The 24,783-nt window shown below is 37.4% G+C and overlaps 5 protein-coding genes across 5 annotated transcripts; 2 read left to right on the plus strand and 3 right to left on the minus strand.

Annotated features, from left to right (window-relative positions):
* Nucleotides 1-590: 590 nt before the first annotated feature.
* AK88_01835 (uncharacterized protein) lies at nucleotides 591-6,062 on the plus strand (the record flags this gene model as incomplete). Its single annotated transcript, XM_012479470.1, has 1 exon — nucleotides 591-6,062. One exon carries the CDS (start codon nucleotides 591-593, stop codon nucleotides 6,060-6,062), a length of 5,472 nt encoding a protein of 1,823 aa, XP_012334893.1.
* A 1,045-nt stretch (nucleotides 6,063-7,107) lies between these two features.
* On the minus strand, nucleotides 7,108-9,394 carry AK88_01836 (uncharacterized protein; the record flags this gene model as incomplete). Its single annotated transcript, XM_012479471.1, has 7 exons — nucleotides 7,108-7,205; nucleotides 7,314-7,353; nucleotides 7,481-7,534; nucleotides 7,711-7,869; nucleotides 8,029-8,154; nucleotides 8,555-9,177; nucleotides 9,376-9,394. 7 exons carry the CDS (start codon nucleotides 9,392-9,394, stop codon nucleotides 7,108-7,110), a joined length of 1,119 nt encoding a protein of 372 aa, XP_012334894.1.
* Nucleotides 9,395-10,981: 1,587 nt separating this feature from the next.
* On the minus strand, nucleotides 10,982-13,261 carry AK88_01837 (uncharacterized protein; the record flags this gene model as incomplete). Its single annotated transcript, XM_012479472.1, has 1 exon — nucleotides 10,982-13,261. The coding sequence occupies one exon, from the start codon at nucleotides 13,259-13,261 to the stop codon at nucleotides 10,982-10,984; it is 2,280 nt and encodes a 759-aa protein (XP_012334895.1).
* A 531-nt stretch (nucleotides 13,262-13,792) lies between these two features.
* On the minus strand, nucleotides 13,793-19,099 carry AK88_01838 (uncharacterized protein; the record flags this gene model as incomplete). Its single annotated transcript, XM_012479473.1, has 3 exons — nucleotides 13,793-13,864; nucleotides 14,180-14,322; nucleotides 14,587-19,099. The coding sequence occupies 3 exons, from the start codon at nucleotides 19,097-19,099 to the stop codon at nucleotides 13,793-13,795; spliced, it is 4,728 nt and encodes a 1,575-aa protein (XP_012334896.1).
* A 2,103-nt stretch (nucleotides 19,100-21,202) lies between these two features.
* Nucleotides 21,203-24,630, plus strand: AK88_01839 (uncharacterized protein; the record flags this gene model as incomplete). Its single annotated transcript, XM_012479474.1, has 9 exons — nucleotides 21,203-21,265; nucleotides 21,520-21,604; nucleotides 21,783-21,868; nucleotides 22,052-22,148; nucleotides 22,303-22,496; nucleotides 22,705-23,318; nucleotides 23,511-23,588; nucleotides 23,724-23,838; nucleotides 23,980-24,630. The coding sequence occupies 9 exons, from the start codon at nucleotides 21,203-21,205 to the stop codon at nucleotides 24,628-24,630; spliced, it is 1,983 nt and encodes a 660-aa protein (XP_012334897.1).
* Between the last annotated feature and the right edge of the window lie 153 nt (nucleotides 24,631-24,783).

Below are 24,783 nucleotides of genomic sequence, written 5' to 3' on the forward strand. Positions count from 1 at the left end.
TGAATTCCTTTTCGAATTTCTCATTCGAGGGAAATTACAAAATTGGGGACTTTATGTGTATGTATAAATAAATATCTTACGGAGTTTTTTTTTTTTTTTTTTTTTTTAATTCTCCCCTCTGCGTGTAAACATTTATGTACCATTTTTACACTCAGTTTTAAGTTACATTTTGCGTATATGCCCATTTGTGTTTTAAACTTAACAGATATGTGTAAAAGCTTTTCGCTTATTTGGCATTCGTGCGGTGATCTTTATAACTTCGCGACAGGAATTTAAAAATTTGCCAAAGGTGAAAGCAAATTTTAAGTTTGAATTGCGAAGAAAGACACGTAACATAGCATTGCTGGAGTTTACTATGATGTTAGTTCTTGAATTGGGGGACGTGTAAAATTTACGACCGGATCATGTGCTTAGCATATTTGCGAAAATGCGCAGAGTGATACACCGCTCATGTGCACAGTGACTGAGGGAGCAACGTGATTACCCACGTCAAAGAGGAAAGGTGAAGCAGTAGTCTATTCCTGTCACTATTTCCCTCCTTCCAATTTTGTTTTTTTTTTTTGTTTTTGTTGCTCGACCTCTGCTAAACGATGTTGCAAGGGAAGATAAAAAAGTTCAAGATACCCATTAATAATAACATTGAGAATTTTTTAAAGGACATAAGCTTAAGAAAAAATGAGTATGTGTACGGGTGTGGGGCGGAGGATATAGAAAATGTGAATCTGAAGGCTGAGTGTATAATTAATTATTTCAATTTTATCAACGACAGTTACAGCAATCTTTTACTTCTATTGTGTCAAGAGGGCTTTGACACTGTGTTGAATTACATACGCATAAGTGACAATTTAAACGATGGAGAACAGGAGAAGATATTTGGGTGTCTAACTATTTTAATAGAAAAAAGTGTGGACGTTTTTAAAAACTATTTTAAATGTGTAGAAAAATATCACCAGAAAAATGGGTATTGTGATAATGGAGTGGAAATGTTAGAATTTATATTAAACGAAAATAATAACATCATGAATATGATAATTCAGTGCTTGGAAGATAATTACAAAGAGTATTCTGTAAATGAAAAGAGGAAAAAAAAATTTACCTTTTTTGAGATCCACGAAATTTTAATCTCTTACTTTAATGCGCTCACATTTATTTACTTAAATCTGTTTAATTGTTATTATAACCAAAATTTTTGTAAGCACCAGAATACTGAAATGGTGGTTGTTAATGTTCAGAGAGGGAGGAAAAAGCTGAAAAAGGAAAATGATGAAGAAACAAATGTCGCTTTGAAGAATATGAATTGTCTTTTGAACAATATTATTTTATTGGTAAGTAATATCAACTTTGATATTTTATATGATAAGGTAAATATTCCTGTGGTGGATTTATATTTGCATTTTTTTCTAAATATATATACAATTAACCAGGAGAATAACAACATGTTTAACATAACTACTTATCATGATCATATCTCAACGATCATTGGGACCCTGCTGAAGATGTACATTAAGGAAGATAAGGAAAGGGGTAGGATTGGTACTCTGTCCAATAGGGGCAACAGAAGCAAGGAGAGCGATAAAAGTGGAGAAAAAAAAAGCGGTGCTGCTGGGTTGCGACAAAAGGGAGATTTTAGCCAGGGATTGGGTGAAGATAGTGGAGATGGAAATGACGACGATAACGGAGGTGACAGTAACGCTGATCAGAGTGGTAACCCAGTTGAAGAGACGCGGAAGGACGTCCCAAAAGAAGAAGACAACAAGAGCGAAAAGTCAGTGGGGGAAAAATTCTATTCCTTCTCCTTTACGTACATTTTTTTAAACAACTGCAAAAAATGCACCAACGTAAATATCTGTGATGCCCTGTTAAGGGTGAAGAACACGGACATTCCGGCAATCATTATAAAGGAGTTTATTGATTATATAAAGGAGAATTCGCTTCTCTATTTAAACCTCAGCGTACAAACACATGCACAAAATGAAATATTAAATGTGCTTAATTTTTTGGAGTACTTATCGAAAAATTTAAGTTACCATGTGCTGTCATTTTTGAAAGACTTGACGGACATGCTAGGCATTGATATTTATTACATTAGAAAATCCATTTTCGAGATGTTTAAAAATTTTATAACTTTAGCCAAGGCTAGTGAGGAGCTGAACGAGGGGGCGAGCACCGACAGGGATGGAGAAGACGGACATGGCACGCGTAGTGGAAGGTTTAAGATGAATATGGACACGGGGGAGTTGGAAGACGAGGACGTTGATGATGATGAGGACGATGACGGAGCGGGGGAAGCTGGAGGATCGGATGGGGAAGACGAATCGGAAGAGACAGACCAGAACGACGATAGCAGCGACTTTTTCTCTGATGGAAAGGATGATGAGAGTAAGTCGTCCGATGAGGAATTTAAGAAAGGGAAGGGAAATAGGAAGAAGAAATTAGACACGAAAAGGAACAACAAACGTGTTAGCAGGGAGAACTCGAAGAAGTGTTGCATACGTAGACAGAAGCAAAAGGGACAGAACAAAAAAAAGAAAAAAAAAAAAAAAAAAAAAATGAACGCATATTTAAAGTCATTTGGGGTAAGCGTGAACGAAAGCAGCATCAGTACGTACAAAGATATTATTCACAAAATAGTTATGGAAGACATTCCATTTTTACAATTATGTTTTAGTGAGTGCTTAAAAAACCGAGCCTTTGTTATGAACGTGTTGATGTCTAGGCAGCATGATTCGAAGCTGCATGTGCGATGCCATTTGTTAAAAATATTGCAGGAGTTAATTGAAAATAATTTCATCCCTCTCAACTATTACAATAACTTGTGTTTGATATGTAGCGAGAGGATAAATGACAAGTCTCCCTTGGTGAGGCAGAGGGCCTTTTCCCTCCTTTCGTGCATAGCGAGCGACGTGGTGAAGAATAAATATGTCATCCCGCTGAACACGTGTGGAATAAAGAGGGAGCTGGCGAACCTGAGCAGGAGGAAAGACGCAATGCGAAGGAAGGAGCTGCCCAATGGGACGGGAAAGAAGAGAGTTAATTTATCAGATAGTGATAGCAGTGATGGGGGAGGGAGCGACATAACGGATGGGGGCCAAGTAAACGGAAAAGCGAAAAATGATAGTAACGACGATGTCTCAATGCGAGAGAATGATCAAGCGAACGCAAGGAAGAATCACCAGAATAAGTACGACTTGTTAATAAAAATGTACAATGAAGTTTTATTCATTTCGATTATTGTTGACGATTGTGTGGAACTTTGTTTCAGATTGTTGTACTCCGTGGTGGAGACGGATCAAAAGAGTGCCATCCGATTTATTATACTAGCACATATGTGTGGAAATAAAAAAGCAGAGGAACAAATGAACAAAGTATGGTCGCTAATTTTTAGCAACAATTCAAGCATAGTAGAAATTATTATCAGTGAATTTGTAAATGTAAATATAACTTCTGATGATTATCGAATCAGTGCCTTTCGATTAATTAATGTTTGTCTTAATAGTAAGTTGAAGGATCTCTCATGTTTAGAAAAGATAATGGAGTGTCTGTTAATGCAGGAGAAGTCCAGCGTAAGTGTTACGAAATTGCTGGATGAATTATTTAACATAATTTTTGTAGATACGTTTAGTGAGCACAAAAATTTGATAATCAAGGAAGGGGCTCTGCTTCTCATGAAGATACTCTGCTATTCTATCCACACGGTTAATTTGAAAAAAGGGAAAAAAGAACATTATTTTGTTTTTAGCAACAAAAGGAAACATCTGATTTTGGTATTCATCAATCAATACAAGGAAAATCTGCATTTTATAAATCTGTTAATTTTAATTTTGCGGTATAATAAGACGAACAAAATTGTCCAGAATTTACTCATCATTTTGTTTAACTTAGTTTTTGATCATATGTCTGATGGGAAGGGGGAGAAAAATGGAGAGACTTGTTTTTCTAGTGATATGAGTCCCCGTGCATCCTCCCTGGAGAAGATTAAAATGGGGCGCGCCAGCATTAACGGTGTTATAGGGAACCTGCACAATGGGGAAAGTCCCGAACAGATGGACTGCTTCCACCTTCACGATGACAGAAATGTGTGGTTCAAGTGTTGTCAATCCATTGTGGAAAGCATGTACGAACACTTTGATGACTTCCTGGCCATATTTGCGATGAAGATGAAGAGCATGCTTAGTTCCATCCTTTGTGGTGGGAACAAAAGTTCGAATGAAGATTTGACTGAAAGCAGAGGGAGAGACAGCTCGGCGTGCAGACTACGGAGCAAGGGAGTTGACGATGGGGGAGATATTGCAGTAGATAAATCCAACAAGGTTTCTTGCTTCATGTTAACCAAATTTATATTCGTGTCAGGCCACCTAGGGTTATATACCTACATATATGCAGAAAAGATACAAAACAATTTGAAAAAGATCGCATCGAAAAGTGACAGCAATTATGGGATGTGCACGAAGGAAGAAAAGGATAGAGAATATTTTGACTACGTGGTTGAAAATATGATTGTATGTAATAATTTGTTGGGGAAAAAAATTATGCCTTTAATATTTTTAATTTTGAGTAACCCGGAGAATTTTTATAATGACTGTGTAGTTAAGGTCGAAGCGGAAGGGGGGAAGAAGTGGTCTCTTAAAAGTGGCAGTTTCGCTTCGTTTAAGGATGGTGATAATGTGAAGGGAAATATCTACATGCATTATGAGATGTACTTACTGGTCCTGGTCTGTCTCCTAACCTTGTGCAAGTTTTGCATAATTTCGCAAAAGTTTTGCCAGAGCGTCGTGCGAGATCATGTGTCCATTATACAGCTGATTGTATCCATCATAACGGAGGAGGGTAACTCTATTTTTGATTTGAAAACGGAGATGCTTCTTGGAAGAGGGGGTGTCCGGCCGTCCAATGGAAACGACGAGGGGAGCGACGGCATGCTGAGTCACGACAGTGACGGTGGTGACCATGGTGTAGCCCATTTTGTGCAGTCCTCCTCTCGCAGGGGCAGAAGGGAGAGTAGAGAATCGAAAAAGGAAGACAACCATTTGTGCATCGAAAATGAGAAAGTGGACCGATTTGCAACCCAGGAGGAGGGTGACAGCCAGGACGACCCGTGGAATATGTTTCGAAGCAGAATGATGTTGAGGACTGTTTCAAACATACGAAAAATGCTCCTAATCAGTTACGCCGATTTGTTATATAGGCACCCAAATTTATTGGAGCCATACAATAAGTACATTTTTAAAGTTCTCAATGATAAGGACATAAACCTGAGAAGGACGGCCGTCTCTGTCTTTACGCACCTTTTCATGACGGACACGGTGAAGGCAAAGAATATTTTGCTTGTCCATATGATGTACTTAACCATCGATAAGGATGAAAAAATATCTAGTGGGTCCAAATCATTCTTCTATGAATTAGACAGAAAGTCGCATGTGACACTGGTAAACAACATATGTGACATGATTTCCGTCCTGGCGAGAAATGAAAAGAAACTCAAGTATGAAATGAATAAAGAAATCGAAGAATTTCTTCTGAGTTTTATTAAAAAGAGTAAATATAACGAAACGTTGGTCGAAAAAATTTTTAAAAAAATGAAAGAAGTCAATATTAATAAAACGGACGAACTGAAACTGTACATGCAGGTCTTTCTAAACATACAAATTGATGAAAAGGTTCTGAGCAGAATGAATAAATGCTTTCCTCTAATTAGATACATCATAAGGGAGAATCAGTACATTCAAGACAGCTTCATTCATATATGTAAAAAGGCAACGGAGAAAAAGAGGGGAAGACCGGCAGAGGAAGGGCAACAGCAGCAGCAGTCGAACTCGTTGAATATTGAAAAGGGAAATAACGAACGCGTCGAAAATGAAAAATTGGAAAGTAAAATGAGGGATCTGGCTGAAGATATCCTAAGCAAAATCGAATCCACCACAAATAAATCCAAGAACGTTTTTAACGCTCATGGCAGTGCAACAAATGTGGTCTTGAAGGAATTGAAAAATAAGGAAGATGACGATGTGGTTAGAAATGATGAGGATCTGAGTATGAGCAGAAATGAGGAGGGAGACACTTAGCAGCGAAGATCGAATTGGGACCGCACCATGGAGGTGTACCTTTGGGGGGAAAAGTTTTCACAGTCGACCCGAAAGGGCATTAAGGGATGATCAAATGGGAGACTTAACAAGCTTTATATTTTCGAGTTAATGCGGAGGAGAAAAATTGGGCTGCCATGGGCTAGCCAAGTTGTCGCTAGCGCATCGCGTGTTTGTTCTTGTTTCTTTAATTTGTGAGGAAGGAGTTCCATGGGCGTTCATTATTCTTGGACCTGTCCCTCACACGTACATGCATCTGTACATAGGTACACTTTTGTGTGCACTCATTTTTATGCCTATTTGTGCAATTACAAAGTCGCCCTCTTTTCGTCACTGCTGCTTTTTCTCGCTGCTGGTGCGTATGCATATGCTTTTTAAAAACCAAAAGGAGCAACGAGAGGCACAATGGAACATCGTTCGCACGAGTTTGTGGTACCCACGTTCGTGTGTTTACGGAATGCATGCTTCTCGTTTCACCCCTGTTGCCGTGATCGGGAGGACATGCAAATGTATATGTGGGAATGTGGGCAAGTGTGTGTCTGTGCAGGCGCGCACGTATGTTTGTATGCACACATGTATGTATGTTTCGCGAGTTTTTTTTTCTTTTTTATTTTTGTTTCCCCCTTTGCACTGTACTGCTAAAAATGAACAATGTCTTGACAATTTTGAAACCGCTAGCCGTTTTGTAAATTTTAAAAAAGGATAAACGTTTGAAGGGTGCGGAATGGAAGATTAAAGGAGATGTGTCCAGTTGGGGATGCACATTTCTCATTTCATAAAGTAGAAGGAGGGGATTTGTCTTTTTTCTGTAAGAAGCTGAATTTATTCCAGGAATATACTCGCACAATTGTGGGGAATATTTTACTCTTCCTCGTGTCCTTTTTTAAGAAGGTGACTGAAGGGGAGGGGTAAACGACGGGCGTGGAATCGCGAGTATAGTTATATGGTATCTGGATAAAATATTTTACTTCCATTTGGGTGCCCTACGACAGCACCCTATGGAATAGTGCATCGTTTAAGTTTTCTGTTAGATAAGGATATAGGCTTTGTGTGGGGCCCCTTGTTTTAACCTTTTATAGGCCTCAAGTATCTCGGTTCTGGAAACAAAGCTGTTTTCTATCATGTCTTGAACGGGGGGGGAGGGGAAATGTCATATATATTTGTGTTGGTAACAATGGGTTGTGTTTATGGTGCGCAATCACATAGAGTAGGATGCGTCTAATTATATATTACCCGTGATGACGTAGTGCACTATGTCCTTTTTCACCCTTATCTGAAAGCAACCGCAACCATCGGAGTTTTTATGATTTAGGAATGTATTGCTCAAAGAGCTGTTTCTTTTTAGGGACAAATTTTGAAGCAAATAAAAAGGGGGATTTTCCTCAAGGAGGTGTCCTTACCAAGTACTGAATTAAGTCCGCCAGCCATGGGAGCACCATTAGGTTCATGTTTTTCTGGAAGGTCGTAGAGGTGGATAAGCGATGGGGCGAAATCGTGCATATATATATATGCACAGTTGTATACTTATACATAGACACATAGACCTAACTGTTCACTGGTGTAGGGAAGGTACTCGGTTACGCGCCGAACGGGTACATTTTCCCCCTTGGACCTCCTTTCCCCCTTTTACCTCCAAGCCGCTTGGGAAATAATCCATCAAGGAATACAGGTCCAAGTTTTTCTGCAGTATTAAGTGCATGTTCTTCTGTGCTTTACTATGTGCAATTTTTTTTTTCATAATAATTTCGACTTTCTTTTTGAGTAGGATCCTGTCTTTTATTTTATGTTGCTGAGATTGAAAAGATTGAAAAGGGGGGTCATGGAAATTGTGGGATGAGGACGCTCGCTACACTTTTTCGTGGACTTAAAGAGCGCATATATGTGTGTGTGTTTTTTTTTTTTTTTTTTGTTGTTCTCCTTTTTGCCCAACATGATAAGCATTTATTACCGTTTGATTGTAAAAATTGTCACTATTATGTTCGTAGTTTTTAAGGGATTGATATTTGTCTTGTCTGATTTGTTCGTAATGATTTATTTTGTTTATTATTTTACTTAATTCTTGGTCTTCGTAGATCTGCCAGGAGGGGAGGAGTAAAAAGAAAAATAAAAAAAAATAATTGTATGTAAGCGTCTGGTGGTGTACACAATGCTAAGGCGAGGTATCTGGGGGCTTGGGAATAGTCCCATGTATTGAGGCTGCAGACAAAGTTACCTCTTTGAACGCTTGATTTAGGACATGTTCAACAAGCTGCTCAATCTGGGGCTTCACTTTCCTGTTTTTTTTTTTTTTTTTTTTTTTTATGTAGATAAGGGGGTTTAAAAAAATGGTGAATCGGGTAATAAGTGCATCGCGTGTGTATGGTCGTTATAAATTCAGAGATGAACTACAAAATGAGATTTTCTCCTCTGAATTGCATTTGCGTTTGTTTTATGCAATAGTTACGCATCGTTATTTTTTGGGGGGGACGTTTAACTATATGTAGATGTTTTTTTTCCATTTTTTCATACTCGTAATATTTGGTAAAGTCATCAAGGAAGACTTGCGTTTCTTCGTCCCTGTAGGTTGGCTTCCTTATTAACTTGTTTTTTCTATCCCTTATTCGTTTTTTCTTTCTGTCCTCTAACTCTCGCTTCTTTTTTTTTTTAAACTCCTCTATAATATCTGTGCATTGAAAGTCGTCACTTGAGTTGTCTTCCATGGACTGGCTACTGGAGGAAGGGGTAGCATTTTTTCTCTTCTTAACGGAATCGTCTTCACATGTTTCCGACTGAATTTGTACATTTTGTTTCTTGAGAAGATGGATAAGGTATTTATCATCACTTTTTACTTGTATGAATTGAGGACCATTTCTTTTTTGTGTTTTGTCTTTAACACTTGAATTTGTTTCATGGGTGCTGTTCCCCTTGTCACTTTTGTGTCCTTCACCATTTGTGTTAGCAGTATTGTTTAGGTGGTGTTCCACTTTTGTTTTGTTTAATGTTTGTTCGCGAGTTTTTGTTGATACATTCGTTTTGTCTTTTTTTGCTTCTGTTTTTTTTCCTGACTTGATTTCACCCCTGTGCGCATGGCAAGATTTGCCTTTATCATTTTGGATATCTGCAAAAGGGGGTATTATAATGGCGGGTTTTACTTTTTCATTTTTTTTTTTTATCCAACTTTTTGGATTACATTTTTTACTGGTAAACTTATCGTCTTTTTATATTACCACTTCTTAGTGGGCTGTGTGCGGATGTGTAGGAATAATCCGTTCCCTTCTTCCCGCGGGGGTTTGGAGCCTGATTTTAGCACAATTACACAGTTGGGGGGAATTCATGTTGACATGGGGACATATGCACTCATGCAGGGAACAGTAAAACTGCGGGTAACTCACTAAGACGCAACCTCATGTATATGTAAATCTTTTGTGACAATCTATTTTTGGAAGATTGAGAAAGAAGCACTTGTGGAGTTGGGACACACTTTGCGTATTCGCTCAGGAAAAAATAAGAAAGGGGAAGTTTTACAACATATCGGCCCATCTGCTTTGTTATTTTCACACCGTTTAGTTTACCTGTCCGTGCGCTTTTAGAGGCCACCTAGGGTTTACATTGTTGCCCGATTTGCATGCTGCTTGATTTTTGTGTTTTATTCTGTGATGGGGGTGAACCGCATAAACATGTCTTTGTGGTTTCTATATGGAGATGGTTATTGCTTCGTGCTGTTTACCCTAAGAGCATTGTGCCTTTTTGGTTACTTTAAAAATTGATTACCCTATTGATTCTACTTTAAGGTTCACGTCATCTTTCTTCATTTTTACTTACAAGGAAGGGAAAGCAATAACGGGAAGACATAACTGCCTGTGACATGCCATAGGAAGAGCAGCCCTTCCTTGTGCAGGCGCATCCTTGTGTGTGCCCCTGACAGTGGGATGGGGTAAGAGGGAAAAAACGGAAATTGAAAAAAACTACGACACAGCGCGATGTTATTCGATGTAATGAGGTGTTTAACGCAGATAGGGGCACACTGGATGCCAATTTTATTTATTCTCCTTTCTTGTCTCATTTTCGTCAAAAGTTAAAAAAAAAAAAAAAAATGTAAAAATATTCACATGCACATTTGGGGGCCAACGTAGCAATAGTGAGATGAACGAATAGGTGAAGCGTTTCCATTTTGGGCAAGTAAAGAAAATACATGGATTAAGAAGTAACAAGACCTTGAATAATAACATCCCACGAATAGCATTTCATAGTTTACATGTTTTTCTGGACGTTTTAAAAGTTGCCCGCGTTTTTATTGAGTATATGAAAATTTTTTTTCGTATATACAGAAGTGATTTATTTTTTGGGCGGGCTTCAATTTGGTCAATTTTTCATAAATTCAATGGGCCAGAATATAATTCATTTTAGGGATAGTACGTGTAGTTATTCACACATGGGAATGACACGTTGGTGAATTTACCCAAAAGGGGATGGTAAAAATGAAAAGACAGTCTACAAATTGGTATATTATCCCGATTCAACAAAACGGGATGGACAAAGATGGAGCCCAAATGTGTCCTCAAATATGGACACATTTGCTTAAAAGAACAAAAAAAAAAAAAAGAGAAAAATTTTCCCATTGACAAATACGGAAAGTGTGGGATTGTTCTATAAGTGTGCATAGGTACACATTGGTGCACTTGTACATTTAACCCCAGACGTATACCCTTTTTGCTGTGCTTTGTTTTGTCACTTTGAAGGGTATACATTTGGACTTAAACCCCACAGAGATGTTTGGGGTGTTCCTATTTTTTATTTTTGGACGTTTTACGCTCTCAGTTATGGGTGATTTATGGGGACACAATTATACCGTCTACACAGTGGACAAGCATATGGATGGTGGTAAAGCGCGATGACCTACATTCCCGCACCATGCTTCCAAATTATAAGAATAAAAAATCATAGAGGATGTTCTGAAAACGTTGCACCTGTGTTGTGTCGTCTGGTAGGACAATGGACTTGTTTTCAAATTGGTTGTTTCGCCCTTTTTTTTGGGTAGCGATTTTTATACAATTCTGTTTCCGCTGGTTCAGTATCACATTGACAGCATCGAATATTTTTTTTATTTTATGTGTGAATTTTTTCGTGCGTCCGATTGCGTCGAGCACAGTTTGAAACTTTGGGAGGTCTATCAAATGTAAGAGGTTGAGGAATTCATGGGTAGAATAAATAAAAGATGTGAACAAATACTCTATAAAATAAAAAAAATGCTTCCTATCAGTGTAATGCTTTTTTTGTATAAAGAAATTACGTTGACGTTCTTTCAGCACATCGATTAGGTATTCATTCTTCAAATTCAGGAGGATTAAATATTTTAAAATAAAAAGTTGTTCGTAAATATCTATCTTGTTCAGGTAACACACGATGTTGAACGTGAATTCTGCCATGAAGTGGGCGACAAAGTTGTCCCTCAAGTTGTGGGGTGATTGTTCCATTGTTGGTGGTTCACCATTGGGGGTATGGTTTATGGGGTTGCAATTTGTGTTGATTGGTTCTTTTTCTTGGTGTGGTGGTATGAGAAGGTCGTGGAGAGTGTACCGGTTAAGGGAGTTTAAAAACAGGGAGTACCTGTCCTGACTTCTTTGCAAGTCGAATGTGGACTCCCCAAGAGGAGGGTAACCAAAGGGGCAGCTTTCACAATTCAGCATGTTCTCCCTTTTGAGATAGTACAACACGCTCACAAGGCCATAGCAGACATCGGGAGTTGCTTCCCCCTTCAGAATAGATTCACATGATACTTTCTTGAGGAAGGTGTAATATATGTTTACATTTTGAAACGCGCCATCGTCACAGAGAAGTTTAAACAACTCATGCGAGAGGATATTCAAATGGAATACCTTTAAATGATTAATCCTTTCCGTAACCTTTTCCATGTTTTGAAAAAATAAAGAAAACACTTCAAGGTATAGTTTTGCATCTCTGTACACGTCCTCATTTATACTTGTAGCATTTTGTATTTTTTCCATTACAAATTTGTTGTCTATAAATTCGCACTCTGTGAGCATATTTTTTAGCAAATGGAAGTGAAGACGAATGTACAAGTCGTACGTTGATGTATTCTCACACTGACCTTTGAGATACGAATTCAGGATGTCATCTTCATAGGTTCCATTTTCATCATAGGAATGGTGATCACTATTGCTTCCGTTTTTGTTACTACTGAATATGTGCTGGCTACATTGTGTATTGATGCTGCAAATAATTTTTAAAAAAGTTTTTCTGCTGATTATATTCCCTTCATGCAGATAATTTAGGAGTAACAAATTCGTGTACATGTTCTTTTTTATGTTCAGGTAAATATTGCTATAATTGTGCGTCAGGATTTCTTTAATTTTTAAATGGGTTTTTTTCATTTCTACGGAGATGTCCTCCTGCTGGTGGGGGGAATTTTGCAGTGACAGTTTTTCCTCCGCTGGGTTAGTTTTACATGGGGTTAGGCTATGGCTTACGCTACTTGTGTTCGCTCCGTGTTGGCTCAGCGTACCGTTGGACTGAAGGGTGCATTCGACACTGCTGTGTTGACCTGGACAGGTTGTATCGATGTTGTCCCCAGGGGGGAGAACCAAATTTGCCATGACTTCCCCGTAATATTTCTCCTTCCATTTTATATTTTCATTAACATCTTCTAGGTAGTCCTCCAAGTGAGGATTGTGATTGTCCCTACTCTCGTGGTTGTCTTGTTGTGACGAGTACACGAGGTTATCCAGGTGTATGTTCCTTATGGTCGAAACTAGCACGTACAAGTGTTTGCTATTCAAGAAACAGGAATGGCGAAACAAATGCTCTATGATTGCGTGCAGAATTTTAAAATTAAGCATATTATACTTGTGCGAGAGGACGAGTGTGCACACTACTTGGTTGATTGTAAATGTGTTTAAATGAATTAGTATTTTATTTTGTGCTTCTTTTATCTTTATAAGGTTATACTCGTCTGCCCTGTTTTTCATCGTTTTCATGAGGACTTCAAAAGTGTATTTTTCATTCTCCCTTTGCGGAGGCAGAGAATAGGATATGTGGGTGGTCACTTTTTTTTTTCTCTCAACGATGCTGCCATTACTATGGAAGTACCTTCCATGACACCCGCCTTTATTAGCATTCAGGAGGGGATGTTTTTTCCCCTTCAAAAGTTTCACTACAGCAACACAGCTATTTTTCATTCGCATGTTGTGGCAGTGGGGCAAAATTTCGCCATGACAGAGATCAAAGCTACATGTTCATGACATGTAAGGGATGGTCAGTTTAACGAAAAAAAAAGAAAAAAAAACGGTGTGAATACAAATGATGTCACATCAGGAAGCGTGGACATATGAAGGTGGAGCATTCAGCTGTTCTACTCCGGTGTACTGTTCATTTTGATGCATTTACAAAATGATGATTGAAAGTAAAAAGGTGTGTCAAAATTTGTGCTTTTCAAAATAAATAAATAAATACAGCTACGATGTGGATGATTCAAAAGGTAAATCTTAATTAAAAAAAAAGAAAAAAAAAAAAATGACAGCGCCTTTGTACGGCTTCAAAACAGATGTTTTACAAACAATAATTATTTCTTAAAAAGGGACTTAAAAAAGGAGAACAAAAAAAAAAAAAAAAAAAAAAAAGAATAGATAGGGAAGGCATAACACAGGTGCATACGTGCACACATGTATTCATACACTCCTGTATACCTACTACTTATGCTTGCATAAGAGAGAGTTTTAAAAAAACTTGCAAAAGCCTTCCCTGACTTGATGCAGCTCGTTTAGTGTTTTTAGCCAAAATTTTATTAGCTGAAAAGGGGGGCAACAAAAAAAAAAAAAGAAAAAAGGAGGGTGAATCCATGTATACACGTCTGCAACAGTGGGCGGATGTACGATCTGAAAAGGTGTTCGTCTAGTAAGCACAAGCAGAAAAACGTACACACACGCGCCGAATTTATACAAGAAAAAAAAAAAAATATATGTGTGCGCTTATAGAATTGAGGAACCCGCTAATGTATAGCATAAACAGGTTCATGAATAATGGCGCATTGTTACATCGTATACATAAAATGAATGCAAAAAAGAGGGAGCAAAAATGTTACGGGAATATATTCAGCCTTTTACCTCATCATCCGAATGCGTCCTGGCCATGGTGTTTGTAGGTTTTAATAACAATAAATTTCCATATATGGACGAATTTTGATACAAAACAGTTCTTATGTTTTTGTAAATGCTTATTAATGTGCTTAGGTCTTTGTTTATTTCATCTGCAGGGGGAGAGCAAAAAAAAATAATAATAAATATAATTGTTTGTCTTTACGAATTGCTTAAATTTTCTCCTATTATGTGCAGGAACACACAAGGGTCCAACTTTGATAATGTAACATCATCAACCACATCAGCATCACTCAGGGTTGAAATGTTAGCACATGCATAGGGGCCACTAGTACACACAAAATTTCGCGCACTTAAGTACAGCGACCGCAATGGCGTAGTATTTCACGCAACAATCGCGTTATGCAAGAAATTACTTAAGTTGGAGATGGTGTCATAATTGTAAAAAAAGAAATTGTAAATATCAAAGTTTGTTATTTTTTTATTCGAAATATTATTAAAAGAAATGCGCAGAGTTTTGTTGTAGTTCCAATTGTATATACCCCATAAATAAAAATTTACAAATTGTGTGGTACATTTTATTACATTTTTTGTTTTTCCATACGTTTTATCATCCATGTTTTTCATTTTTGAAATATTGTTCAAACTAGACTTGGACATTTTGGGCTTCACGAATGTGTCACATAAAAGGTTACTTTTCATCTTGTGAGTTCTTTTTCTTCTTCTTTTCCTCTTCCTCCCCCTTTTAACTTCTGTCTTGACTTGTTCTATTAATTTTTTTTTTCGTCCTAGTTTTTTTTTTTTTTTCCTTTTCCCTTTCTTGGTTATCAAATTGTTCTTTATTTGTTTGAATCTTCTATCAATTTTTTTTTCAGTTTTTATTTCCGTTTTTATTTTTATTTTATTTTTTTTCCCCTTTTTTTTTCCCGTTTTCGTTTTCATTTTGGTTCTTCCTTTCCTTTTATTTATTTTTAAGTAGTAATAATTCGCATACGAGTACCCTATCAGGGGGGTTAAAATGAAGTCGCTCTCAGAATATTTTGTCTTTTTCACATTTTTACACTTTGGATTTAATACTTTTACAATTACGTTTTTGCATAATTTGTTCACATATATATGCATGACGTAAACGTACAGTAAAATGTTTATGTCCTCTTTGCAAAATTTGTACAATGTTTCAATTTTTTTAATTTTTTCATCGTCTCGGAATTTATTTATGTGGTCCGCACATTTGTTCTTACAGAAGTTTTTGTAGTAGTCCTGCGTGGTGCTATACATTTTGGACGTGTGATTTTTATTTGAGAGATCCATGTGTACTGTTAAATTGTAATTATTGTTTTCTTCCGGCTCTTTTTTCACAAGGTTGTTTGTGTTGCTCACCTTTCTGAGATGTGTGTTCGATGGGTTATCCACATGTTTTTCGTCACTAATTATGGTTCCGTTCATCTGTTCGTTTGAGAAACTCATAAGTGCTCCATACATCTGCTGTTTCACTTCACACGTAACTGGTTCGATCGTCTGTTGAATCTTTTCGTCGTACTTTGGGCTAGCCGTGAATTCGTTCCTGTCGCATAAATTATCGCAGTTTACTGATTCCTTTTTTTCGTAGGAATTTTGGCTAGTCCATGAATCATTCTGGTCTCTAGCATTATAATCATTAGTTGTTCCCTTGCGTTCATAGGAATTTTGGCTAATCGTGGATTCGTTCTGATAGCTTCTACTGTCGCCATTGAGTGAATCCGTTTTATCGCCCAGAATACCATTTTTGTAATGTGTACGTTTTGCGTCGCTATCATCTTCATTAAGTACTCCAAAATTTTCTTTTTTAAAAATTTCTTCTTCATTTGTAATGCCCGTTTTGTCCATTTTCTGATAAAAAGGTTCCACATTTTCTTGTATTTGTGTAGGGTTATCCTGTACAACTCCTTCTTCGATAACTGCAGTAGGGATGTTACCATCATTGTCATTCAAGTGTTCGATATGATCGAGTATTGTTGCTTCATGTTCATCTACATTTTTTTGTTGACACATGTCATGTATGTGTATGTCGTTTGCGCTTCCTTTACCCACAGAGGGGGGATCCAGAAGGTTGTGATAATCTACCTCTTTACCATTTGCAATTAATTTACTAATAAGTGTGTTATTTGTGTTTCTCATTTCATCATCTTCGTTTCGTCTTATTTCATTCATATTTGCACATCCTTGATTGGTATTTTCGTTGGGAGCTTTATCATCTCGATCTTCTTTTCTAAAATTTACGTCTTCCTTCTCCTCATTCACCTTGGCCATTACGTTTACATTTTGCTCGTTCTCATTCGTGTTCGTTATACTTGTTGTCACCTTATTATCGTCGTTGACGTAGTTATTTTCACGTGCAGTGTCGGCTTCAATCGTTTGGGTTTCAGTTCCCTTTTTACCCTCTTCATCATCCTGCTTCGTTTGTTGATTACTGTTCTGCGAAATTTTAAAAAAAAGTGCTAATTTGGTAAAGTACGACTTTGTTCTTTCGCTGTTTAGGTTGAAGATGTTACTTTTTGTGGATGAATTCTGCATCAAATTGGTTGTGTCATCACCATCAAGATCGGGTGTCCCTTCGAAAAGGGGGTTCGCTTCTGTTTCGTTGTTCTGCGCTTTGGTTTCATTTTCGTGGAGTATCACCTCTACCTTTTTTTGGCATGACTCCTCTTCCATTTCCTTTTTTATTTGGACTTCTTCCACCTTCCGCATACCCTTAGCTTTTTTCGCGTCTTCCCCATTGCTGTTCTCTTGAATTGGTACTACTTTTTTCTTTCTGCCCCTACTTTTTTTTTCAGTAACTTCTGGCTGCACTACCTGCTTTTTTTGCTTTTTAATTTTAAAGCCTCTACCAGCCTTATCATCTAGGCATTCTTCCCGTCGCTTTTTCCTTTTCTTAACTCTCCCTCGTGTTTTCTCCTTGGTAACACTAGCCTTTAACCGTTTGTCTACTCCACGTATTTTTCTCTTTCTCTTGCCTAGTTCCACTTGTAGTGTACGACTTTTGCGCCTTTTTCTCCTCTTTTTCGTTATGTCCCTCTTTGGGGCACGCACTCGAACTTTCAGGGGCGTATTATCTGTATCCGGCCCCTTTTGTAACAAGGTTTGGACCTCATTAGGTTTAGGGTTATACACACAGTCGTTAATTTTCCCCAAACTTTTGTACCTAGCGAAAGATATGCTTTCTATTTGTTTCTTTTTTGAGTTATCAACAATTTTGATGATTTCCAAAAGTTGAAAAATGTCTATATCGATGTTTAAGCAGGAGAAGTAGTAAGAATCGTTGAACCAGAAGCAGGAGGGGACTATTAAGAAATAGGAAAATATGTTATTTTTACCTTTGCAAATGCTTTTAATGCATCCCCTGTATGCACGCCCTTGTGGGGACTTAAACTTAGCCAATAGGTTTCCTTTCAATTCGTATTGATACGTTTCTCCTTCTATTACTTTTCTCTTCTTTTTGTAATTTTGGAGATTGATGTTGTCCTTTTTGTGTATTGTGCGGGTGCCTTCTCGGTCGTGGCTGTAAAGGAGGGAATCAGTCGGTTGCTTCTTGCCGTAGTGAATGAGATACTTCATCGCGTACTTGGGAGGGTGCTTCTTCCCAAAGTTAGGGGGCTCCTTGTGCCCCCAATCGACAGGGAACCTGTCGACATAGTTTACATTACTGGAGTTGTGCATATCATTCTGTTGGTCATGCACATGACCCCCCTGATGGGGTGTCTTTATGTCGTCATCATAGTCGCTTCCAACAGTGACGCTGCCGGAGCTTCCACTGTAGGAATCCCACAAATGTGTCATTTCACCCTGGGTGATTGAATTTGCTTCATCCAGATGGGCATCATCGTTGTTCGAGTGGAGCAATGTCCGTTTTCTGTCCTCTTCTATCTTCTTTCTGTGCCTTGAGAAGATTTCATTAAAGTCATCATTTGTTATGAGGACATTATTTTGCAATATAATTCTGACGTCTACTTTTTTAATATAATTTAGGACAAGATGATCTACATGGAGATCTCTTTCACTTTTATAAATTTTCATCAAATTATTTATCATAACATTTTGTAAATTTATATTGTTTGCATATACCTTCTTAACTTCTAATAATTTCACGGCGAGAACGAAGCTGATTTTATTTTGTATGTTTTTGCAGAAGAGAGATTTGATAAGTTCCCACTTGTTATGAGTAAATATTTTATAATGCTTGAAGGATTTTTTGTATTGTAAACTGTATTTATAATTTTCTAATGATTGGACAATATAGAATAATTTACTGACTCTTCTTTTTTCATCATTTTTACGCGTTATTCCATTGCTTATGCTGTTAGTATGTATAAGGGCAGTATCATCCAATGCGTGTTTTTTTTTTCTTCTACGTCTTTTTTTCATTTCGCACTTGAACTCAGGGTTGTTGGCGTTGTTGTTATTGCTTCCGGTTCTTGTAGTGGCCTGTATTTCGTTGTCTTCATTTTTTTCTTTCAAATCGGCATGTTTATAGTCCTGTTTTTCGTCCTTTTCGTAAGGCTTACAATTTATTTTTTCATTTGCGTTGGATGTGGAAGCTTGGTATGGGGTGCTGTCTACATATTCACTGGTTGAATTTGCGATGTAGCTTTGAACATACTTTTCATCATTTATATTGTTCAATATTTTGATGCAGTTGGCTAGGGTTACGTTATGATCGGATGGTAAAAGAATATCATTAATTTTGAGCTCTGTGTAAAAGTTAACTACTCTTCCAATTCCTATTTTATTCTTATCCTTGTGCTTGAAGAAGACTACGTCATTGTGTTCGAAGGTGATTAATTTATTGTTTTCTTTATGTTGAGTGTATTCATTTTGATCTTCATTTTGATCTTCATTTTCCTCTTCATTTTGATCTTCATTTTGGTCTTCATTTCTTTGAATGCTTTCCATTTAGTTAAAGGTAGTAAATATTCTTTCCTTTTTCACGAATAAAGCCAACACATTAGGAAGTGGCATACACGGGGGGATGGTGAAGCCGTTCTGATGGACTTACTGCAGATTCTCTAATTGTATTCATTTGATAGTTCTTATGTGTAGCAAGGGCTGAATACAATTGGGTGTTACATTTTAAAAAGAAGAAGAAGCAGGAGAAGAAGAAGGCGTGTATACGAAATGGGCGAAAACACGACGAGGGAATTCTTTTATGTTTAAACAGTATGACCGTTGGCAAATTAAAAACAAAAAGGTTAAAGCTGTTTATGGGTACCGCACAGCGGGCGGTGAATGGGTTACAGAATGGAAAGAGTAGGAACAGCGGAACAATGTGCGTTGTAAGCGATATGTACAAATGTATGTTTTTGTTTTTGTTTTTTTTACATACACTGTATACATATTGTTGTGTAAATATGCGCGATTTGACAGGGAGGGGGGAAAACAACAGGGGGGTGAATATGTATTAGGAGTACATAGTGCAATACTCGTTTTGTAAATTTTCAGACAAAAACAGAAAGAAAAGTTGACACGTGCATCTTGAAACGTGATTGTACTTTAGGGGTACCTGCTGCGGCCAAAATGATAAACTCGCATGGCGCGAAATGGAAGGTTACCCGGCAGTACACGCACATACACACGGGTATATGTACATATATATATATGTACATATGTGTATACACAAATTCGTAACTACTATGTTTTCACTTGCGTGTACGAATAAACGTGTGTACACGTTTACGCAGATCAGCGCACATACGCATATTCATATATGCAATTGCGTCATTAAGAGAGAAAGATGAAACGCATGATAAGCGTTATGCGTTTTTTTATTACTACACACACACAAAAAAAAAAAAAAAAAAAAAAAAAGTGGTTATTATGCCATTTTAGGCATTGTAAAATGTTGGCACAAATGCGGAAGGAGTGAATTACGCTAAAAGGGTTCACATTTTTTTTTTTTTTTTTTTTTGCAACATTTACGTATGACCGATGGGTTTCTTGCACTATCGCATTTTATAAAAACAAACTTGAGTGTACACAATGTGAAGACTTCTGTACATTTATGTCACGCATGACGTGAAGGCGTTCCTTGAAACAACGAATGAACAGAACGAAGAGAAATTCTTCTAGGTGTTGGTGGAGGTACGAAGCAAGATGCGACATGCACATGTGCACGTGCATGTACGGTAACGTCCATATGCACCAGTCGTTGCATCGTGGTAGGTAGCCAATTGGAGAAACACGAAACAACATAATTTGCAAAAACTAAAAAAACCAGGTTAAAATGGTAGGAAGAGTGGCACAGAATGGCCCCAAAGGAGGCAAAGCAGCATCATCAACAGAGGACAAAATAGGGCGGAAACGGCAACATAGCTAAAAGGCGCGGGGAATAGATAAGTATGCCATACGAAAAAAAAAAAAAAAAAAAAATTGGAAGCACCCCAGAAATGGTAAAAAAAACAAAAAAAAAAAAAAAGTTCCCGTTGAAAGAGAAAAAATAAAGCTGGTGTTTTAAAAATTTTGACTTTTCCCATTTCTCCAAAGCGTATTCAAAAAATCTCTGCGAAGCTGTTTGTGTACTTCAAAAAAGGCTACGAAAACGAAGTACAATTGAGAAAGAGCATAACCGCAATTTAAGTAGCAATTAGGAAAACAAAAAAAAAAAAAAAAAGAAAACCAAACGACGCAACGCGAACAGGGTTAACTTCCACAATCTATGGTACTTAAGCTGCATGGTTTATTCAACTCACTCTCGGTTTGGGGAATTAATTTTAATTTAGATAATTCGCCAGTTTGCTAATGAACTTTTATACGCTGTTTATTCTTTTCCCCTTTTTTAATTTTGCCCTTCTGCAAAAATGTATGCAACATGTATAGCTACTTGAGGAAAAATAGAAATTAAAGAAGCATAATCCAAAAAAGTTACGCGCGTCCGCATTTTTACGCATTTGCCGAAGAGAAATGTATTCCCGCGGCGCTCCCAAGGCATAAATAACAGAGAAAGAGAGAGGGAAAAAAAAAAGGCTTTAACTGAATGAGCATAGTCAATACATACTCAGGATGTATGCTCAACTGAACAGAAACAAAAAGAAGAAAAAAGATATCGACGATGAAAAGTTAAATGTAGGGACGGAGAGAAGTTGCATAAAAATATGCCCGCTAAAAAGACGCAATTGGCAAACGTGACACGGCACGAATACTACATATATGTGTGTACACTTGCGCATATATATGCACGCATATACCAGTATGAGTTCTCGCGTGTGTAGAGGATGACCCCGTTGCCCGTCTACGGAAGACGTCCTTACATTTCCAAGCCGCCAAGATTCACACACATTGCGACGTTGTTTTATGCAACGCTTCCCCCTTTTGCGCAGGAGCAAGAAGCTGCGAAAATTTACGCAGAGTTTGTCCGGTCGTTCGAGGGAAGCGCCTTGGAAAAGGGAAACAAATTCGTCAAAAGTAATGAAAAAAAAGAAAAAGAAATAGAAAAATAAAAAAGAAAACGTTAGTTCCATGTAATACAATTTAATTTACCCGAACTGAACTGTTGCACAACATGGGTGGTGGCGTAAGTACGTGTCCATATACAGACGCTTTTATGTGCTAACCTCTTTTTCTGGACAACCCATTTGAATAGGTGGAAAAGTGTTGAACCCCTCAAGCACTCTGTATGTGCCAGCTGAAGATGAAAGTAGGAAGAAGCCCAACAGCAAATTCAGCAGGGTAAAGACTGTGAAAACATTTGACGTCTGCATGAGCGTGGGAATTTATATATTCCACGGGTGTGAATTTTCAATCGAATCAAACCATTTGTGTGTGATAGCATAACATATGTTGCACGGGGCAGGTTGCCATACTATGCACATTTTACATTTCATGTGATATGCCCTTCCCCACTTATTGCAGGGGGATTACTCATATGAAGAAAAAAAGAAGGAAGAAAAAAGAGACAACAACAAAAATGACACGGGGAAAGTAAAGGAAATTGATAGTTTTTTAGAAGGTTACACATTTTATATAATTAAAAAAAGAAATATATTAGAGAAACATATTTGCTACATGTTTTACACTTTGTATTTTATTTTTTCGTATAAATAGTAACAATTTTTTTTTTTTTTATTTTTCTAAAAAATTTATGTATTTATTTGTTATTAAAGAAATTAAGTTAAAGCAGAAAATTTTGGATGAGAGGAAAGTTTTAAAAGAAAAAGCCGAGCTAGCGAAATCTGAAGAGGAGAAACTTAAAATTAAGAGGAAGCTAATAGAGATCGAAAAAAATGAAACGCTCTTTTCGTACGCCCCAAGAAAGGACAGAGTGGCCAACTTGTACCTGGGAAATTTATCTCCAGAGGTAGGAAAAGCGTGTATAGGAAGTTGTCTTGTGGATCGCCACTGTGTGCATTATGAGTGTGTCTACATGGGGAAGCATTCCCCCACTGCGCGATTGTCTACGGATAAGTGTGATGAAAAATAGTTGACATGAATTCGCAGGAATGGCGATATTATTTTTACATAATATGAAATCCATTAATTTGTGTCCTTATTTTGCCCATTTGTAGGTGACTGAGGAGTACCTGTGCCAACGCTTTGGAAAATTTGGAAAAGTGAACAGCGTCAAAATTATGTATCCACGAACAGATGAAGATAAAAAGAAGGCTAGAATTAGTGGATTCGTTTGTTTTGAAAATAGAGATGATGCAGAAAATGCAAGGGATGCCCTGGATGGTGTGGAAATGTTCGGAAATATTGTGAAGGTCGGTTGGAGTAAAGCCATACCAAAGAATTTAAACATGAACAAAAGTGAATATAATCAGTTTAACTATGAAAAAAGTAATTTGTATCATACTGGTTATAATAAAAAAATAGAGATTCTATTACCAGAGGATCGGAAGACCAAGAGAATAATTGATTTGTTAGCCAAGTATGTTACGGAGGAAGGATACACATTTGAAGAAGCTATAAAAAGGAATGAGAAGGATAATCCGGTGTTTACATTTCTCTTTAACACATCTGATTTGTTTTATTACTACAAGTGGAGAGTTTTTTCTTTCGCTCAAGGAGATAGTTACAAAAATTGGAGAGCGGATCCATTTCAGATGTTCGAGAATAGTTATGTGTATGTGCCACCGATACAAAAGAACGCCAAAAAGGTCGTGTCAAAGAAGGACAAAAGGTAATATTTTATCGAGGGAATTTCGCTGAGGGGTTTCAAAAGGGTGTTATAAAAAGTGTGCACGAAGGATAGGTGACGTTTTGGGGGGACTTAACTCTTTGATCTGTTACAAAGTCGAAATGGACAATGCAGCTAGCGCGTTTGAAACGTTTCATTTATCGGTATATTCCCTTTTTTTTTTTTTTTCAGCAGTAGAAACAAGAAGAACAAAATAGACGAGAAAAAGAAGGAAAAGCTAATTAACATTATAAACAACTTGAATAGGAAGAGGTAGGGGAAAGGACTTCTTATTCCCTTTCGTTTATCTTGCGAAATAGTATCGCTTCAGTTTATCTCTCATTCGCAAGTGTTTGTGTGTATATATATAGCCATGCATATCCGTTACATTGCCCGCTTCTGCTGCAGGGTGAGCATATGTCGCGCCATGATATTCTGCACACGGCACAGCGACTTCAGCGAGGACATTGTGAAAACCATGTCGAATTATTTGACCGATTTGAAGTACGACATGTTGAAAAAGGTACCATTGAGTGTTTGTAGAATTGTAAAAGAGGAGTTTTTTATTTCGTTCATTTGGAATTATCGTGGCATCGCATGCATATTAGGATGCACGTCATTCCTGCCATACATTTTCCTTGTACCCCACCCGAACCCTGTGCAGATAAACCTGGTCTATTTGCTGTCGGACATTCTGTACAACTGCAGCAACCAGTTTTACTCGTCCTGGTCCTATCGCAAGCACATCGAAGAAGAGCTACCTCGGATATTTTTCCATTTTCGAAAAAATATCAAAAAGTGCGATAGCAAAATAAAAGCAAAAATGTTCACAGATTCGATTATGAACATTTTTGACATGTGGGATGTTTGGGCAATTTATAGCTCCATCTTTATGAATGGTTTGAAATGCCTATTAACAAATAAGAAGTTAAGTTATGTAAAAAATGAAATTCACGAGTCGGACAGTGAGGCGGACTTGGATGGAACAAAAGTTGAATTTTTCGATGAAATAAAAAGGTATCCTTTAAATATGAGGAGAAATGCATATTTATATTTCCAAAAGGAGGAAACACATTTAAATCGATTATGTGAACAAAGGGGTTTGTATTTTGACGACAGTTTCAAAAGAAAAAAAAAAGTAAAATATTTAATACTGTATGATGAGTTTTGCAGTAATCTTAATAGTGCGCTGAATGAGATGGGAAATTTAAACGTTATGTTCCCCAGTGACGGCAAAAAGGTTCCTGCGTTTGTCAACGACACGAATGATGCTGCTTTCCATGTGCAGGAGAGGAGTTTCAATCATGTGTCTTGAAAGGGAACGTATGGACAGCACTGTTGGAACGGTTTATTTGTTTACATTACACAACTTATACAATGTGCATCATTTGCGTAGTAACAGTTTGTAGGCACACACGAAGGTGTTACAGCACATGTTTTTGGCATTTTTTTTTTTTTTTTTTTTTTT

Source organism: Plasmodium fragile, assembly GCF_000956335.1.
Source record: "Plasmodium fragile strain nilgiri unplaced genomic scaffold supercont1.16, whole genome shotgun sequence".
In the NCBI taxonomy this organism is placed as follows: Eukaryota; Apicomplexa; class Aconoidasida; order Haemosporida; family Plasmodiidae; genus Plasmodium; species Plasmodium fragile.